Source organism: Epinephelus lanceolatus, chromosome 14 (assembly GCF_041903045.1).
Source record: "Epinephelus lanceolatus isolate andai-2023 chromosome 14, ASM4190304v1, whole genome shotgun sequence".
NCBI lineage: Eukaryota > Metazoa > Chordata > Actinopteri > Perciformes > Serranidae > Epinephelus > Epinephelus lanceolatus.
This window is the reverse complement of record NC_135747.1, coordinates 13649755-13670853: the sequence shown is the minus strand read 5'-3', so window position 1 is coordinate 13670853 and position 21099 is coordinate 13649755. Positions and strand designations below refer to the sequence as shown.

The 21099-nt window shown below is 41.3% G+C and overlaps 1 protein-coding gene across 7 annotated transcripts in view; it reads left to right on the top strand.

Moving 5' to 3' along the window:
• Positions 1 to 21099, top strand: part of LOC117251034 (partitioning defective 3 homolog B-like) — a 266671-nt gene that overhangs the window by 108254 nt on the left and 137318 nt on the right. For all 7 annotated transcript variants that reach the window (XM_033616998.2, XM_078174376.1, XM_033617001.2 and 4 more), the window contains 3 exons: positions 6081 to 6272; positions 7135 to 7293; positions 14272 to 14407. In XM_033616998.2, coding sequence (XP_033472889.1) covers positions 6081 to 6272; positions 7135 to 7293; positions 14272 to 14407 — 487 coding nt within the window. The remainder of the gene's footprint in view (positions 1 to 6080; positions 6273 to 7134; positions 7294 to 14271; positions 14408 to 21099) is intronic.

Genomic DNA, 21099 nt, shown 5'->3' with positions numbered 1-21099 from the left:
ATCAGCATTGGTATTGTCAGACATTGATAGAGTAACAAAAAGTGGAAAAAATAGGAATGTCATAAACTGAGTTTCCAATCAGAGTTTGACATTTTGTGAAATTTGCTCTTTCACTTTCTTACTGAGAGTTAGATGAGAAGATTGATGCCACTTTTATGTCTGTAAGCTAAACATGAAGTGCCCAACATCAGCTGACTTATGGTAATGGAGAAACAGTTAGCTCTGTCCAAAAGTAAGAGAGTCCTTCTAGAGCACCTCTGAAGCTCACAAATTAACACGTCTCTCTTTTGTTTGATTTGTACAAAAACAAAGTGTAAAAAGAGAGAGAGGTAAATGTCAGTACTGGCTGACATAAACAAAGCAGATGGATAATGTGTTTTTTTCACTGGCACAAAATGTATGATTTGAACAATTTCAAAGATCAAAGATTTGATGTTGCCATTGCTGTGTGGATAGAAATAAAATGTATTTTGGCTCTAGACCCACAACAGTTGAAATGTGTAACGGTGTAGAGTGAGGAATTCGGGGCAACTGGTAAACAGGATAACACTTCTCTGTCAGTATCACATTTTTTTCACGCAAATCAGAGGTCTGCCTCATTTTTGAGACTACCTGTTTCTGTTCCCACAACCCATTGCACACAACCGCCCACACTCACCAGTTCCAATCAGTTTTTTACAAATCATTTCCAAGTCTAGATTGACATTCTCTGTAAAAGATTCCCTTTAATGTTCCAATGTGTAGAAGACAGTAGCTTTGATTCACAAACTGTTGCCAAGACGAGATTCGGTGTGCGTGCGGGGAGCTTCGGCACATGAACAGAAGGCTGCCCAGCGCGCACCATGACCCCTTCTTACAATGTGACCACCCATGACCACTTGTAGCCTTGGAAAACGAACCCTGCGCCGCCAACATCTGCTGTGGGTTTCGCGGGTCTTGCAGGCCGCCTTGCCCTGCATGCGTAGGCCTCTAATATGCAGCTCCTGGGGAGACTCTACACTGACGGCATTGGTGTTGTTGTTGTTGAACTACAAAAGACTGTAGACATCGACAAATCAGGTTTAACAGTTCTGTATCTGTATCCTTCTTTACAACCCCCTCTTATATCATCATATAGAAAACATGTCAACCTCTTCCTGTCTCAAAAAAACCTCCAAACTCTGGTCACCCATGCTGTATTGCCTTCCCTATGGACATTTATGTTAGCCTTAACAACCACTGTGCTTGGCTCCTGTCTCTCTCTTTGTGTGACTCATCCTCTTTCCTTCTCTGTAGGGCTGTAAATGCTCAAGATTGTGGTCTGTCATTCTCCCGCGACAGCCTTTACACTGACCATTAGGGGACAGTGGGCGAGGAAGGTGCAGGGGATTGGACAACAGGGGCCCATTGTGAGTGGTCAGTGATGGGACAGTTATTTTCATAAGTCAAAAGCATAGCCTGTAATGTCAGGTTTTGTCCCTGGGAGTACTTACCGCAGCCATCTGTGTGTCCGTGTGCGTGTGTGTGTTATCACACCTACTGCCACATTTAAGCACAGCGGCTACTGTTGTTTGGCCTTGTAAAATGGATCCTTGGGCAGTCATTTCCACAGCGTGAGGCTTCACACACACACATGCACAGTTTCTCTGCATGGCTGGGTAGAAGGGCATCTGTGAGGAGCTCTCATTAAAATACTGTGTTGCTGAAAGCAGGTGTCCTTACACACAAATGACAAAGTTTAAGGCAAAGTAATATTAAAGTATACCCTTAATATTACTCACACAACTGATAAAATTATGATCACCATTCTTTTTTATCTCCTCCTTTGTTTTATCTTTTTTTTTATCTTTCTCCATTTCTCTCCGCCTCATGCTTCATCTGGCCTTTATGGCTGAGTTAAGGACATTTTTTTGCATTGACTGCTCTTGCTCATTTGAACATAATGTGTCTTTCCATCTTTTCTCCCACACACGTCTCTCTGACTCAGTTTAATAAAACAACGCACATACTCATTCTCACACACCAACAGACACCGAGCTGTCTTTTTTAATAGCGCGTCCTCTTGTTGATCCATCATCATGGCAACCCATTTAAATGTTAAACGACCAGCATGAGGAGGTTCATCTATGCGAACGGCTTTTTTTCTGCAAGTGGATGGATTTGATGGAGTTCACGTAGCAAAGATACAAACACCTTTTTGTGGCAACAAAGCGAAAACGCACACACGAGTGCACACCGTTGTTTATTATTTTAGTATTACGCACAGATGTAACCACCTATCATGGCAATGAGGCTGAGATAATAGAAATGTTCCATGAAATTGCAGTGTGCACTTACAATTTGTTTGTGCCCTTGTCCACTCCTCTGTGTGTGTTTGTGAGTGTGTTTTAAAGCAATTCAGTTAATGAAAAAAAGAGGTCTTGTTTAATTTTGTTTTTTTGTTGTTCAGCCGCCGAATAGAAGCACTTTCTCTCTCTATCTACTTGGTTGTAAAACCCCCTTAAAACAGCCAGGTTTGACACCAAATGGGTTTTTTTATTTTAGCTTTCCTCACAGGCTGTTTGTTTGTCTGGTAAGTTATCGGAGAAAGCCCAGAAGCTGTGCTTGTTCATTGTTTCACAGGCAAATTGAATTCATCACCCAGATAACCAACTTTACATACATTTGCATATTTTGTCAGATTCCATAAAACATCTCACAGCCCTGTGGGTGGTCCTGACCCCCAAGCTGAGAACTGCTGCTTCAAACTTTTCTGCAGTGTAACAACACCCGTCCTCTGCTATTAATTCATTCCGGCATTACTTTCTGTCCCGTGCTGAGTGCAAGAAAAAGAAATCATAAATTAACAAAGCAGGGAAGTTCAATCAGATAAATAAAGAATGTGGCGGTGGTGGGGAAAAACTGAGAAGTTGCTAAATCATGAACATTACTCTGGACAGAATCTCAGAGACTAACAAATTCTCAGTGTAATTATGTGCCGAAAGTAGCTAACATTTCTCTTCTGGGTGTTTTAAAGTTCTTTCCAAGGTCGTGAAGCTTCCTATCAGGTCTGGACAGTCAGTCTGATGGGGGGAGTTTTTCCAGCAGGGAAAACAGTTTTCTGCAGAGTAGAGGACTTTGTGTCGGCTTAACGCTGTTAAACCTACAATCCCAAACGACAAACACTGTCTAAACCTGACACTGCTGACCCACGCAAACGCGCACACACACACACACACACACAGGCTCCGACTGAATTCATGCATATACATAGACAGAAGGACCAAAGCTTGGCACCTGCATGCAGACATAGACTTTCTGCCATAAGTACATACAATTATTTCTGGCAAACACACAGGAATACACACACAGTGATGTGCATGAGCATATAGATGCTCATAGACAGAATTTTGATTACAAGGACAAATGCAAAAGAGCAACCAAGAAAATGCAGCAAATATATTTGCAAAGACAGTCATACAAGCTACAAACACACAGCTCATGCTTTAGCTCCATAGAGTCAGAGTTTATACTTGTTTCCTCTTTCTGTCTAAAAAAAAACCCTTTTGAGCTCAAATATGTCTTCCAGTGTTTAATATTCGTTAAGAAATACCTCTAGATCTTACAGTTTGCAGCCTAGTCTGATAATGATCACAATGGAAAAATATGCTGCACACAATTACGTCCAGCACCTACTTTACATTCAATGCCTTGAATTTGAATTGAAATCACAGTTGACTTTGACAAGTCTTCTTATGTTAACGTTCTGTCTGAGGATACAATCAAACTCATAGACTGTAAAAGTAGTGGATGTAGCCTTGTGGAATTACAAGTGAAGCCAATGCAGAAGTGCCTTAAACCTGCATTCTTTCCAGTGGCCAGCAGGGCTCGACTCCACTGGTTGAGAAAAAATAAGCTAGATTGTTTAGAAGTCTACGAGAAAATGACCCCACTTCTTACTCGATTTATTACCAAAGTAAACGTTTTCCTAATGAGCTTATGATCACAGTTGCTAGTTTCAAATCTTCTCCAGCACAGCCTGATGTTTATTTTGTAAATAACGGTCAAGCAGCAGCCTCTGGAGCTGACAGATGAAGTGAATGTGGAAGTGCCAAAACTGCAGTTCACTGAATGGCCACTTGAGGCTGGCTCCAAAAGCTAGTCAACCCGCAAAGACACCCATGTTAAAATGCCCAGCTTTACAGCAGAAAGAAACATGTCTACAGCCTGGTAAGAACTGTTTGGGTCTCTATAGCTAATTTTACCATTCATGACAACTGTACGGGAGGTGAATTTTTTTTATAACTCACTTGTTTAGATTTTATTAAGGCTAAAAGTGATTCATAAATAAGGACGGGGCCATTTTGAGTGAAAGGCTGTCTAAGAGGCATCTACAGTCCGAGTCAAATCCACCCATTGCTTTTCCACAGCTCCACCCTCTAATCCAAATATGCTAACCTCTGGCTTAAAAAACAAACAAACAAGATTGCTACTGTTGAAGTGGCAAACTTGAGGCCTTAAAACTGGAATCCAAAAACCAATGGTTGACTTAACGGTGGCAATGTCTATTATTTTTTTCAATTTATTATTATGTTCCCAGTTAGAGTGATATAGACCAGTGCTTCCCAACTTGTACAACCATGGGGTCCAGATTTCTCCTTGGTCATTAGTTCAAGGTCCACTGGGTTTTATATATTTAGCCATAGTCATACTTGTTTTTGGCCATGTTGTCAAGCTAGTTTGTTGTCTCTGTCAAGTAGCTGTCTGTCACTCACTCTTCAGCAGGAGACGGCTCTTCAGAATAAAAGTTATGTGCCGGAAACTCATTGTACTTCAAAATACAGTGTGTTTTTTACAAACCTGACACGTTTGTGATCACTTGTGGTCCATTAAGAATGGACTGTGACCCTCCAGTTGGGAACCACTGATATAGACGGTAAAGCAGGGTATGCTTTAAGGCGTGGATACCTTGTGATTGACAAGTTGCTACAACGGTGACCTTCCAACAGTGTGAATCCACCCCAGCTTTATCCTTTTGTCCAAATATGGTCACCTCTGGCTCCAAAAAACAAGATAGTGACGATCAAATGCCAAACTTGAGGTTTCAAAAAGGTAGTCCTCACCCCAATGGGTGACATCACAGTGGCTATGTCCACATCTTTTATACAGGCTATGGTTGAACTATGATAAGTCATTGTTACCAGCAGTGGTGTTTTCAGATTCTTGGCTCCTTTTTTGTTTGTCCTTTTCTTTCTGATCAGCTGTTAAGTTTTTCTTGATCTAATAGTAAGACTAGATAATATATTTTTTGGAAATATAGACTGAACTGTCCTTTTACTGTTGAAATCTAAGCTTTCACAACAAAGTATTTATCTGAGTTGGTTTAGAATTCGGAATTGTAAAAGTGTTTTTTTTCCCTGATAAATGCAGTTTACTTGTCATTACTTAAAAAACAAAAGTATAATCCATATGTATGCTACTACCTCTCTCCCACTGAGCCACCACAGGCTTCAAACACATGCTTTCATCTGGTGGGATTCACATGCTTTCTTTGTTTCTGATATTTTCCCCACTAACTCTGTCTCAGACTTGGTCATTACTATCATATCTCCTTGTTGATAATATGGTGTTTTTCACCATCTTTCTGGGTGTATAATAGTCATTTTTATCTACACAGTAACAGTTGTTTTTCTGTCCTTTGTACAATCTTTCTTTCCTCTCAATATTCCCTCTGCTCTCACTACTTTTGTGTCTCTCTCCAGCTCTCTGTGTTTGCTGTATTCTCCAATTACCTCTTGAAAATGCACAGGTCATTTTATTGATATTGCCGAGCTGAAAGAAGTAAAAAAAAAGCTGTGCGTATAAAAGCAGCCAGTCCAAATGGCTTTTTTCTTTCTCCTTCGAAAATAGACTCTGGCTGCAATTTTTCACTCATAGAGAAATTTAGCTGAAGAGCTTCTTGTGATGGTTTCTCTCAAATGGAAAAGCTTTTAGTTTAGCCTTTGGAGACTATTCAAGCCCAATGAGCTGACCTCTGTCTCCTCACCCTCACCCTGTTCCCACCCTTCTCTCTTCCTCATCGACGCCCCTTCTACCTCCATTACTCTCTCTCTCACTCTCAGAAGGACGAGATGTCCCGTGTGACGGGCTTTGTTTCGGAGAGCGGGAAGGAGCAGCTCATGTTTGAGGTGCCCCTTAACGACACCGGCTCGGCAGGCCTGGGCATCAGCCTCAAAGGAAACAAGTCCAGGGAGACAGGAGAAGACCTGGGCATCTTCATCAAATCCATTATACATGGAGGGGCAGCATACAAGGTGACATAATAATCTCATAAATACACAAACGAACAACAAAAGTTCATAAATTACTATGGTAAATTTGAAAAGAAATGTAAGCTTCACCTGAAGTTGGCGCTCTGACTTCCATGGGGTTAAGCAGCAAAATATTCTCCAGAGGGAGTGAATAGAGTGTCAGAAGAGAGTCAAACAGAGTTCACATCTTCAATCAGCAAAGAAATGAAGCCCTATGGAAAATGACAAATAACTTATTACCGATGAGGCAGTCTTCTGGGAAGTGTTGTAGTCACCTCAGCTGTCTCTGCGTCTCTGCTTCCATGTGCTCATGTTCTGGTAATCTTTGACCTCTTACTCACCAGGACACACTTGCCATACACAGCAGAGAGACCGACAGGCAGACACATGCGCAGACATATGCATACTCTGCATGCACACACACACACCCATACAACATTTAATATCTGTCACATACGGACAGGAATAGATGGAAACAGGTCTGCTGTAGAGGTGCTGTAAATGACACACCAGGGAAGTCAGGCAGATGGAGCTGATGGTAGGCTCTCTATGTGTATGTGTGTGTGGTTGGGTGGAGTCTGACAGTCATAGGAAAGTGTGTGTGTGGGATTTAGTGTGTCCCTCAAGTTTTTGGTATTCTGAACATCACACATATCCTCCCATTATTAAAAAAAAAATAGCATAAGGAAACATGAATGAAGCACTTAATCATAAACATATGCATGCATGTACACAAGGTCACATGATTTTTAGACCACAGACATGTATACATGTACCTGTAAAACATATATAGGTCTGCAATCTAGTACAGCAAAAATGCACACATATTTAATCAAACTGGTGTCTGTGTGTGTGTGTTTTACAGGACGGTCGTCTGCGTGTCAATGACCAGATGGTAGCAGTAAATGGAGAGTCGCTGCTGGGACGCTCGAATCATGTGGCCATGGAGACGCTCCGCCGCTCTATGTCACATGAGGGAAACGTGAGAGGGACAATCCAGCTAGTGGTGCTAAGGGCTCTAAAGGTACACACTCACCTACACACACACACACACACACTCACACTAGCAGTGACAATTCACTTGACTGTGGTGGAAAAGGTGAAACAAACAAAGAACACATTGCCACCAGTGGGATACAACAGCACCTTAACAACAAGCCACTTTCTGCTGAGAAAAAATAGGATAAAAATAGGCTATTTCATGTGTTAATGGTGTTAATGTTCACTGTCATTACAAGTGGCTGTACTTTAATGCACTCTGGTGTGAATGTGTGTAACTTTTGTGGACACAAAGACTAATGATAATGACATAAAGAGCGAGGTAAAATGTGTGGTGGGAACAGTTTTAATAGATACATAAAGGTGACACACATTCTGCACAAAGTGTGTTCATAATAGAGTTAAATGTCTTTTTTTATTGTCAGAGAAAGCCAGAATCTAGGTTAGGACTCCTGCTGTGAGAGTGAGAGCACATGCATGCCTCTGTCACTTGACTAAGATGAAAACAAACGTGCACGGCTCTGGTATCTTTCCTCTCTATCTCCTATCCCTTCTTTTGGCTCCGACTGACTAAAGCATCTTCTTTCTATTTTCCTTGCGGTCTGCTGCCTCTGACTTTTTCGCCCTTCCATCCGTTCTTCGCCTACTTGACACCAGTCTCCCTGCTCTTACCAGCAGCAGCGAAAAGAGCATTTACACTTCAGCTATTCAGATTTTGTGTGTGTGCCTGTATGCTCCTTTGTGTGTGTTTGTGTGACAGAGGGTTCTTCACTCAGCTGTATCTCTTTTCTTTCTGCATAGAGAAAAAAAGAAGATGCTTTTCACCTCGGCTGCTTTTCAGCTGATGCCTTTTTACACGGCTCCGTAGAATGTTTGTACAAACCCTTGCACACACAAAGCAGGGTTGTTGGCTCAAGTGTGAATGGCCCTTTGCATGGCCTGCTAGTAGTGGGAAAAAATGGTACATACAGTATGCACCCTGCATGATATGCTCACACCAGATACACAGCAGACACTCAGGTAAATGGATGAACACAAAGAACACAGTGCATAACAAAAGCTCCAGTATTTAGGTGTATAGATATTAGGGCCCGTGATATATTGACCGATAATCTATCTATCTATCTATCTATCTATCTTAAAGGAGAAGTCTTAACGTCTTATGACAAACATGTTATGGAGGCAGTATGTTTTATTCTATAGAACAATACAATTTATCGTCAAAAATGCACTGTGCACAACATATATGCTGATGCAGATATATCTATGAGACCAATATCAGCTGAAAAAAATCGTCCAACTGATGTAAGTAAGTAAGTAAATTATTATTTATATAGCACTTCTCACAGAGAGGACTCACAAAGTGCTTCACAAGATAAAATACAAAAAATACAATAAGAGAAACAATGCAAAATACACAAAAACAAATAAAAAGTAAAGTGCAGCGAAATACAGAGATGATACAATGGACAATTAATGTAACGCAAGCCTAAACAGATGTGTTTTTAACTGCTTTTTAAAAATGTCCACGGAAGAGGCCGCTTTCAGCTCATGAGGTAGTGCATTCCACCATTTCGGTGCAACAGCCTTAAAGGCTCTATCACCTTTTGTCTTTAATCTTGTGTGAGGGACAGTAAGTAGGTGGCCTTCAGCGGACTGCAGTGACCTGACAGGACAGTGAAAGGACACCAGATCCGTCAAGTATGCAGGTGCTTGACCATGGAGGGCTCTGTAAGTGATGGTTAGAATCTTAGTGCTGGATCCTGAAATTAACAGGGAGCCAGTGCAGGGATGCCAGGACTGGAGTGATGTCAGTGAACTTATGAGATCTGGACAGAAGCCTGGCAGCAGCGTTCTGGACTAGTTGGAGGCGGTCTAATGAAGTTTTATTGAGACAGGTGAAAAGAGAATTACAGTAATCTAGACGTGAGGAAATAAAAGCATGGATGATCATTTCTAGCTCGGAATAAGTTAACATGGATCTGAGTTTGGAAATGTTTTTGAGGTGGAAAAAGCAGGAGCGAGTGACAGTTTTGATGTGGTCATCGAAGAGCATGGGTTTTAGCTGCGTTCAACTGAAGGGAGTTAGAAGCCATCCAGTCCTTAATTACATTCATACAATCGTACAGTGAGTCAATTCCATCGGTCCTATCAGGGTTAAAAGAAAAATATAACTGGAGGTCATCTGCATACATATGGTATGAGATACCTTCAAAATTGCTGATGACATCTCTGAGAGGGAGCATGTATAGCGTAAAGAGGATAGGCCCAAGCACTGAACCTTGGGGTAACCCGCAAGAAAGGGGGGCAAACTCTGATTTATGAGGGCCAACAGCCACAGAAAAGGATCGATCAGACAGATAGGATTTAAACCAATGAAGAGCGGTCCCTGAGATTCCTACCCTGTCCCTCAGCATGTCTAAAAGGATGTGGTGATCAACAGTGTCAAAGGCTGCACTGAGATCAAGCAGAACCAGGATAGTGGATTTACCGGCATCGGAGGCCATCATGATGTCATTGGAGACCCTAAGAAGAGCAGTTTCTGTGGAATGTAACTGACAATAACCGGACTGAAATTTATCTAAGATATTGTAACTGTTAAACGCTGTCACTAACTGGTTTGCAACTGCTTTTTCTAGAATCTTAGATACAAAGGGCAACTTGGAAATGGGCCGGTAGTTACTAAGAACATCGGGGTCCAGATTGGGCTTTTTGAGAAGCGGCTGAACAACCGCTTGCTTGAAATGGGACGGGACATGATCAGAAACCAGTGAGCTATTGATTATGGAGAGCATAGATGGACCAATAGTGCTGAAAACATTTTTCAGCAAAGTTGTGGGCAGGATATCCAGTGGACTAGAAGAGATCTTCATAGTGCACACAAGATCTGCTAAGTCTTGTAAGGAGACAGGTGAGAAATTGTCAATAATTGACTGTTGTTTGGGAGGATCAGGAAGGGAGGAGGAGGAGGGTGTTATACTGGCCTTGACACTGGCAACCTTATTCACAAAATACATTAAAAAATTGCTACAGTCCTCATCAGAGGACACAGGTAGAGCAGGCGGTTGCGCACCAGTAATGCTACTTATAGTGTCAAAAATGACCCTGGGATTTCTCTTGTTGGAGATGATGAGATTTTTAAAATAAGAGGCTCTGGCCACCCTAACAACAGAATTGAATTCTGCTAACAGTTCTTTAAAATAAAGACGATGTACATGAAGCTTGGTTGATTTCCACAAGCGCTCAGCTCTCTGGCATTTACGACGAAGGCAGCGGACGTCGTCGTTCAGCCAGGGAGTGGGATTAGCTACGGGGATGGTTCGAGGCTTTAAAGGAGCAATCTTATCAAGAATAGCAGAGCAGTGTGAGTTAAAAGTTAAAACTTGGGAGTCAACATCAACATTAATACTAACAGGCTGCGCCACGCTGTTAAAAGCGAATGAGAATTTCTCAGCCGAGAGGTTATTTAACATACGGATGAGTTTTGTACGCTTGCTGGTTGAACAATCAGAAATAATAGACAAATTAAACAGGATGCAGTTGTGATCAGTGACGGGCAGCTCCTCAGAGACGATACAATCAATGTCCAAACCAAGTGTAAAAACAAGGTCCAGCGTGTTTCCCTTAATGTGTGTCGGGCCATTGACATGTTGCACAAAATGAAAAGATTCGGTGAGATTTATAAAATTATTAGCAAAGGAGTTTGTGGTGTCATTTACAGGCACATTAAAATCCCCAAGCATTAAAATTCTTTGAAATTTAGTGATGGAAGCCAAAAAGTCACTGAATTCAGCCAGAAAGGCGCCATTAATACCAGGAGGGCGATAAATTAAAATACAATAAAACGGGTTAGAGCGGCCAACTTATAAATAAGCAGTTCAAATGAGGTAAAAGTTCCACAGTTCACTCTCCTCGAGGAGAAACTGTCTTTGTACAACAAAGCAAGGCCACCACCGCGGCCAGTGGTCCTTGGGGCACATATGAATGTGCAATCAGGCGGGCATAGCTCCTTCATGGACACATAATCTTCATCCCTTTGCCAGGTCTCGGTGAAAAACATGGAATCTAAATCTCTAGCGATGAAAAAATCATTCAGCGTGAATGATTTATTATTGATCGAGAGAGCATTCAACAATGCCAGCTTAAGAGACTTGGGACCAGCTTTGCAGACAGATGATTGTGACAGTGGTTGCAGATACCGGAATTTGTGGGTTGTATGGTTTTGGCGTTTGTGATGTCTGTTGTTCATTACTACGGGTATGAAGGTGAGAGTCTGTGGGACAGTAGAGACTAGCCCAGTAGTTGGGGCAATAGGAAAGCAGGAGGGATTGTCTGTAGAGGTTAGTGGCAGCTGGAGCCTGTAGCGGGAGCTGCGGGAGGCAATGTCTACAGAATGCTCCGTAGAAGAAGAGGCAGGCACTGAGAAGGGGGTGTGGCACGTAAACAGTCACGCATGTGTGAGTGGCGTTGTGTGTACGGTATGCTGTATGTTGGCTGCTAACACGCGGCTTCCTAACTTGCTCGGGTTAAGTCCGTCATGTCGATAAAAGTAGGGGCGGTTCCAAAATAAGTTAAAATTGTCTATGAAATAAAACCCGTGGATATTGCAGGCGGTTCGGAGCGAAGACTGGAGTTGAAGGAGCCGACTGAACCGCTCTGCGCCGAGGCCGAGTGTGGGAAGAGGGCCGCTGATGAAGATTGACATCCCGCAGTCTTTTAAGGCAGAAAACAGACTGTTAAAATCGCTCTTTAGCAGCTCAGACTGACCCCGGACCACGTCGTTGGTTCCGATGTGCAAGATCAGACGTTGAATTGAGTGTGGAAATGATTGCAGTAGGTCCGGGAGTTTATCTTTGATTTTTGTGACAGTGGCTCCTGGAAAACAGTGGGTGGTGGAATTAAAAAAGCGAATGTTCCTGGTTATGGAGTCACCCTGTATTGGTCAGGCTCTAATAGGTATTTATACCAGTCTCCCCTCATTGACACATGGGTTGGACCAAATATTAGCCGTACCCTGCAGTACAGTTAAATTGCACCACAAACTACCGCCTTCAAAATGACCATTAATTTCAACACCTCTATAAAAACTGAACATAATAACTGTCATGCAGGATCTATTGCAAGGCAGTTGTATTAAACTGCATTACTTTAAGTGTGCATGTCGTTGTGCACTTGTGCTCGCAGGGCTCAGGGCTTCCCCTGTCAATAGCTTGATGGTGAACGCTGTTAGCAACATCAAAGATGTTTCCCTCTTTCTCTTAAGAGTGGGAAAGAAAGGATAAAAAGAGAGCTAGATAAAGGCAGATAGATAAGAGACTGTACCTTAAAAGCCTTTTTTGGGCTTTGGTATTGATGCTTTTAAACATTTCAGAAGTGGACCACTCTACTTCTTTTCCACCGTCTGATCTTTTTTTTTTCTTCTTCTTCTTATTCTACTCTATGTCCTTTGCTCTTTCTCTCACTCAGTTCTTCTCGCTGTATTCATCTTCAGCCAGCTCTCGCTAATCTCTCACTTTATGTAGCTGCTCTTTTCATTCAGTAACTGTCCAAACAGCCTCTATCTCCAAGCTAAATAAGTATGGCTCTGCACAGGTTTCATGGACATAATCTGGAGCTGCTCTTCCGCACCGGTGCCCTGGTTGTTGCAGTTTCTCAATTTCTAACTTTTATAGAAAATTAAATCTTGCAGATGTACTGCTTTTTCTGTCTGTTTTACGTTAGTGTAGATCTTTTTCCAGTGATTTATATCACATTATATGCTATTTACCATTTTACTTTATCCTAAATATTTTCGGTTTATTTATTTAGTTGCTTAGATTTTATCAGTTATTTGGTTTACATTATTATGTGGACAGATAATACAGTTTAACACTGTTACACAGGAAAAAAATGAGTAACATAGTTGCAGCCCTGTCCCTAGTAAAAATAAATAACAGAGGAAAACAGATTCAGGGTAATGTATTGCAGAAATGTCCCTGGCATGTTTGACTGTATCTAAAAACAATGTTTTTATACCTCAGTAACCTCTTTTTGCTGTCTGAAGAAGCATTTGTTTTTCAAGAGTAATCTGATTGCACTATGACACAGGCTAATGGGATGTGTGCTGGGAGAGAGCCAGGGAGGGGAGGGGGGCCCACAGGACCTCTAACACACTGAAGAGTGATGTGTCCTGGGCTGGGAATGGGTGGAAGCTGGGCGAGGGGCAGGAGCTGGTGCTCGGCGGGGGGTCAAGAGGAAGATGACAAGGAGGATTTATTACACACACAGTACTGTTGTTGATGTCTTCTTTGTTGTTTGAGTTGAAGGCTGACTCTATACAGACAGGCAGGCACACAGAGAAACACTGAGTACACTGAACCACACAGCCAGAATGGCATACATATGTATACATGTTAATGAATACGTACAGTTTTCTAAACACACAGAAGACAAATAAATGCAAATGAAATTCCTAAAGAAATAATACACACAAAGAGACACATGAACACATTATTACAGGGCCTTAAGAGGGCCGTCCCTCGAGGGGATAGGTGTCAGTGTGACTGCCGTTGCCACACACACACAGAAAGCGCTGTTGAAGACAGTTACAACCCTGTGGGCCATGGGAAACGGGGTCCCCTCTTTCACCTTGATCCTTCACTGTCTGTTGAGTGTTTCCCTCTTCCTCTTTTTATTCCATCAGCTTGACATCTAATTGTGTTTGAATAGACAAAGCCTTTACTCACTTCTCTGGTCATCTCTTTATTTAAAAGCAGTCCACATACCAGGCACTTACAAGAAAAAAACACCAGTTTTCTCAAATTATCAAACATTTTAGTAACAGGTTTTCATATATGTCTTTGTTTCAGACTTAATTTCAATTTTTATTAAAGCTTTGATTTAATCATTGCTGCTTTTGCTTCCTCTAAAAATGGGAATGTAGGTAGCCCTCACTGACTGTTATCTGTCTGCATTAAATGTGTTCCATAAGTGTTTAGTAGTATTTGTTTCCTCTGTGTTTTAGGATCAACACGGGGTGTCACCCAATCGCTCATTTGACAGCTCCTCTGGCCTGTCGGGACCGGTGGGTCCGGTGAACGGTCAGACGAACGGCCCGATTCACTCTCCCATGGTGAACAACTCTCTCTATGCATCTAATGGTAAGCAGATTTTTTTTTATTCATCAGTGTTTGGTCAGCAGGCAACAGACATGACATTTACATACAGGTTAACTTAAGTTTAAGTTTATTCATTAAGAGTCTTGCACAGTCCTTTTTTTTGCCTTGTCCTATGTCCCTTTAGCCCTTTTTAGACAGAGATCACGCTATAGGGCCACTACGGAATCCCTTCTTTATGCTACCTTTACATTTTTACACAAAACCAAGCAAGGACAGCAACATGCCGCTTCAGTGTATGATATTAGGCAGCATGACAGCATCGCGAAAGCAAGAGGTGTGATGAGCATGATGTGTAACACAACAGGTCGGCCTTGGACATATGACATACCTATCAGCAGGACTTTCTAAACAGTAACAATGGCATTACCATGGCAATAACCATCATTTACCATCCCAGTGTATGGCAGCTTATCTCACCCTCTCTCTGGAGGCTAAGATGCTCTCAAACTTTATTGTATTCCCAATTTGCAGACATTTTCGGCCGCTGTTCTTCTTGTTTGAGTTAGCTGCTAACTGCTATCAGCTGCTTTTAAATCTCCCATTGGGGGATTGCACACATAACACTTCATCAAAACGTCACACATGTCCCATCCATTCCTTCGTCCTGCCAGCTGTCCCTTTTACACAGATGTGTTTTGGCTCTGTTACTACCTCCATTGCCGGCCCAAAGGCGAGACAACTCTGCCACCCCCATTCCGCAATTATACCTTTTATACAGAATAGAGGTGGCATAATGGTGGGAAGTTCCCGCCTTAACGAGGCAGTGTAAAAGGGGCTTCTGTATCTTGTCTCTCCTGGTTTGTGCATATCAGTTTACCTCAAAAACAGTATGTAGTCAGGACAGGACAGTTAGTGCAAAGTTACCAACTATGAGTGGTGAAGAAGGTTTTCTTAAAATAAAGAAAAGACATTTCTGATCTAAAGCAGGAAATCAGGATACACTGCTAATTTGAGACTGAATTTTATTAAAGCTAAGTTTGTGTTGGGTAGCAAATAAAAACTCATGCATCAAGTTTGGGATATTTTGTAAAATGGACAAAAGGCTTCTGTAGAAATGCATGTTTATATTGCTCAAACTTTGGTATTTACAAATGTTATCAGTATCAGTGTCATCGAAATGACATTGAGCCCAAAATTCACATAACCCAGGGAGGTTAACCTTTTCATTTTTTACAGATACTATGATTTTATAGTCTGCTGATGTGTGCTCTGCATTTTAATGAAATTTAAGAGCTATTTGAGTATTGCGGGGCAGTGATATGTTTAAGGGAGAACAACACATCAACCATCATTTTCTATTCTTTGAAGTTAAAGAATAGTATTAACATTTGTATGAAGCACAGTGTGCACATCACTTGTTTCTGAATTGTTTATTAAAAACCCACAGGGCCATGATGTAACTGTGGGAATTGACACTAAGGATTATTTTCTTATATTAAAGAAAATGGTCCATTTTCAAGCATTTATTTTTGGCCTTGGTTACTAGCTTTTGGAAAAATGCTGCCATATACACAACCGCTAATTAGAGCATTTAGACTGTTTGCACTTAACAAAGACGTATCCCCAAATGCTTTTACCTCTACTTTCAGAGCTGTTTCCATTCGACACAGTGGTAGAGAAAGCTGGAATTTACTGGGAGAACCCTGCATGCTTTTACAGAATCGCTCCCCACTAATTGCTCATTTCTGATACATTTTCACCATCAACACACACTCACACACTTCACAGCGTAGAATAGCTACACAGACACATTTTTCTCCCATAAAATCTAGATTTTCAAAAACCTCAGCTGGAACACTGTCGTTCCCCGATGCTCCCCCCCGTATCAGTGTCCCACTTTACTCCGACCCTGTTCCATCCCTGATTTTATCAGAACATGATTCACTTTTTCTATTAGTGTGTTGTTGTTTTTTTGCTTTATTTTTTGCCATTGAAGCGGCATCAAAGGTGGGCATATCATTTGCAATAAGTTGAGTAAGGCACTGAATAAGTTTAACAATTATGAAAAATAAACAATGTCTCCGAGATAAAACAAACTAAAAACAAACACAAACAAAACTGATATTGCCATCTACACTGCAGCCTTAATTAGAGACTATTCTGCCCCTATTTTCCCTTTCATTTCTCTCCGCAGCTCTCCCTCCCTGCTTTTATTTCTCTCTCATCTGTCTCGAGGTTGTTCTGTTTGTTTGTTATTGCTTGGTTTGGCCTGTTATAAAGAGTTATTTCTGTTCTTGCTTCATATCACTTTTTTTCCTACTAACTCAATACGCTCCTACTCCTATATTATCTGTATGTGCTTGTGTGTGTGTGTGTGTGTGTGTGTGTGTTTGTGGTGTGTTAGTGATCATGCTTGTCTGACTGAATACATGCTTGTGTTGTCCTTACTGTTGGTATCTGCCTATATGTGTGCCTGTTTGTTAAAAAGTGTGTGTATTTGTGTGTGTTTGTTTCTGAGGGATATTTGTGCCTGTTTAGAAATGTGTTAATAGTTGCTGTGTGTGTCTGTGTGTGTGCGCGCACACGTGTGTGTGTGGGTTGATGTTGGTTCAGGGACTGTTGGCCAGTTTCAAACAGTGTTGTTTCTGAGTGTTTACACTGAATCGGGTAAACAGCTCTGACCTTGAATACACTTTGCTGTTCAAATTCACCTCAGCACACACACATTTGTGTTGGTGTGTGTGTGTGTCAGTATACAGTAAGCACATTTCTCAGGCTCTGTGAGTTGTTGCGTATGCGGTTGTTATTAGTTTGTGTGTACTTTTCTGTGTGTGTGCACTTGCCGGTATTTTACTCTCCTAATGAACTATTTGACACACTGAATCCATTTTATTTGGCGGCGAAGTCCAAATGAAAATGAAGAAATTATTTTCTTGCACCGATGTGTGCTTTTGCAGAAGAATAAATTGAGTTTAATGATTCCCTACATATGTATTTATGCAGATGTGTTATTTTTGCATTTATAGATCTGCCTCTTCATCTCTTATCCATCGCTGCATCTCATTCTGTCTGTTACCGTGATTCTTCCTCTCTGTCACTCTCTTGAGAGTTACTCTCCTTGAAGCGAAGAACTAAAATAAAATACAGTTGTAGTCTATCTTCAAATATTATGCAATCTTACCCAGTTTTGTCATTGAAGTGCATTAGTTTTGTTATGGAACACCAAAATGTCCTTCTATAATAACAGTGTGCGTATTTTCACTAAAGGAGCACTAATTTTACACGTGAACATCAGTTAACTCCTCATGGCTGGTACTACTCAGCTTGTGAAAACACTTGTATAAGGTCTTTTGTGACTGTAGAGGAGCTTTTTTCAAGTTGCCTTTCAAATTGTATTAACTGTGTTGCAAACTAGGGGGTGCAGAGTTTAAAAGACACGGACATTTACAAACCAGGCTGAGTGTAATTGCTGTCAAGTTGTTTTGTGGGACATTTAGGATCCAGTGTTTTTGGAGCCTGTTTTAGAGTGGTCAAGAAATATTTACATGACAGACCGTGACTGTTTTGTTAAAATACTGTCATCTTTAAACTATCACAACTTGAGTAACATTTTTTCCATATTAAAAATCACTTAATAAGAAATCAAAATTGGTTTCAGTGTAGAAGGGAGGATATTGTCTTTGGAGGCTCCATGGATTTTAAGTCACAGTGAGTTCATCATGCTGTCTTGGATTGTTGATATAAGATTACTGCTCAGGCAGTGGCGCCCCTAGAAATTTTTAGTGGGGATGGCCAGACGGGGCAACTATAATTTTCAGGTGGCACACAAAAACCAGAAGTCATAACTGAATTTCAGGAATTCTATCACTGTGTTGAAGTGTATAGGCTACCTAAAATGTATGTCAATGCGACTAGGGAATCGCATACTGATATACTTTGGTTTCTTATGTTACAGTTAATGTTTCTAAATATCTGTCAGCATTGACCTATACAGTTAACATTTTGAGTTCCACAACAATCCTGTTTTATTGTGTTATGTATCTAAATATTCATATGCTAGGCGATTCGTAGTTCTTCAAATAAGCTGGTTGTCCTTTTCCTTAAAAAGACAAATATACAGCTTTAAATTAAAGAAGTATATTGATTTTAAGGAGCAAAACATTTACTGTGAACAAATCTACTCGAGTTTAAAAACACCACATAGAGGCCTCTGGTTGTTTTCAGTAATTTTCAGGAGGGGGAGCCAGGCATGTGTCAGGGTGGGGGTGGCCACCCTTTGGCGATGCTACTGTGTCCAGGCAAAATATACTTGACCCTGACCGGAAAGTTTTAGCATCTCTTAAGTCATATAGACCCTTGTTTTTTAGGATTTAATTCAAAGAATGTAAACAGAATTGTCACAGGCCATAGGATTTCTGAGTAAAAGTGTTGACACACTGGTTTCCCCGCAGAGAGGAAAGGGAAAGGATGGAGGAGACTGGGTGTGAAGAAAGAAAAACAGAGAGATGATTAAACAGACACACTGTAGATAAATACAGACGGAAGGAAGAAAAAGTTGAGTGCAAAAGAAGAGGATTCATATATCTGCTATTGGAGCAAACTGCTATTGATCTATTATCCACACAACAAACGGCCTTTTTTTTTTTTTTTTTCATTTCAAAGAGGGGTAGTCAGTGAGAAGAGATTGTGTGTGTGTGTGTGTGTGTGTGTGTGTGTGTGTATGAATGAGTGAGGTTAAAAAAGAATGTTTTTGACAGTTCAGCTGATTAAGGTGCTGGCAGTGAGGAGGAGGGAGGAAGTTTAGAAAAAAAAGAAAAGGCTGAAAACTGAGTGGGAGATAAAATGATTTATGAGAGATCTGAAAGGAGAGATAAATGACAGCCAAAATATCAGATTGCAAGAATGGGACCAGAAGAAAAATAAAGCAGGTGATTAGTGTAGAGAGAGAGAGAGAGAGAGAGAGAGAGAGAGAGCGAGAACTAGAGATGAGAGGATGTGATATCTTCAGACGCTGCTGTTTTCCTCTTCAGCTCCAGCATCTCTACTTCCAGTCACACGTGCGGATGCAAGCACATGAAGGACACACGGAGACGATTGTACAGTAATCCCAGCGTGTGTTGTGTGGCAGCTAGGCACTCTTGAAAAGTGATGACTGTATGTGAATTGCACTCGGGTGGATTGTGTGTCTGTGTATCAAGTTGTCATAAACTCGTTTATCAAGCAGACGCAGCCATATCTCTGAGCTACATCTGCAGCTACTTCTGCACATGGAGAGCAGCTGCATTTGCTGTGTGGTTTTCATCCTCTTTCTCTTCCCCTTATATTTTTCCTCATCCAACTACTCATCTTTTTTTTCCCCATCTTACTCCATCTGTCTCGCCTTTCATTCATTCTAGTTTTATTCTCAAGACCTTTGCCAGTAAAGCTCTCAAATGAGTTTAGGTTTAACCCACTTTTTGAACAAATATGGAGTAGGTTTAGAATAACATTTCCACGGAAGTGTCTGTGTTTGGTTGGAGTGTTCTACACCCATTTTCAAGTCTCTGTAGCAGCAACAGCTGTGACCAGAGGCTTTATGATTTTGAGTTGTCCGTCTGTCTCATTCTCTTACGAATGCCACAAGGGAATTTCTTCAAATTTGGCACAAACGTCCACTTGGACTCAAGAATGAACTGATAAGAATTTGGTGGTCAAAGGTCAAGGCCAACTGTAATCTCTGTGAACAGATGTCTGCATATGTATGCAGAATCTGTGGGTAACAGTACAAGACTTTGGTATCGGAGGTATTCTGGTGTTAGCTTGTAGTCCGAGTAGTATTTACCAATCACATTTGAGTGTCATGCAAACAGTCCCTGTGAAGAACAAAAGAGGCAGAACACATTCAGTGAAATGCAGTCTTAGAACCAATGGGCCAATGGGCTATCATCTGAGAACAATTTACTTATTTTATTTTATTTTTTTAAATTTATCTGCATTCATATGCAGATGTCTGTTTATTTAGTTTAGCCTGATTGACCAGCACACTGAAGAGGAAGTCTTTGCCCATATATTTGCGTGCTTACCCCAAATATTGTCTATTACCCCCAGAGGCTTACTGTCATCAGACTGATAGCAGGGTTCTGAGGTTCAGGTCACCCTGACCTTACAAAACTTGTTTATGGCCATGAATTAAACATGAATATGTAATTGACCCTTCACTTAGTCCCACCCCTCAAATGCAGACTGGCCAATCATAGCGTAGCATTGGCCAGTCTGATAAGGCTCAGACAACTACATGGCTGTGCTTTATAGACTCTAATGCAGTCGTTTCAGATTATTTTCATTTTTAAGCTGGTTTTGTAGATTTTGAGCTAAACGTTGTGCCAGGGGCATGTGTAATAGCGATACTCGTTACCTGGAGAGGTTAGAAGGAGATTTATATTTCTTCCCCATTCCAAAACCAAACTCAAACCCTGAAAAGTGTAGGGTTAGCTAGCTAGCTACTGAAGATACAGCCTACTGAATGTATACACATACTGCTGTTGCTTTTTAATGATCACAGCAGTGAATAAAGACCTACCCTGCTTTACAAGAACAGTGGGGTGAAACAGGGAAACTTTGCCGATATTCAACCAGCTGTGTGTCATCACAGTGTGTGCAGATAACGGTGTGTGGCTTCTCCTGGAGCTCCCTGCCCATCCACTAGCGGAGGTGCAGGAGCTGGCAGCATAGGGGGAAGCCATACACTGTTCATC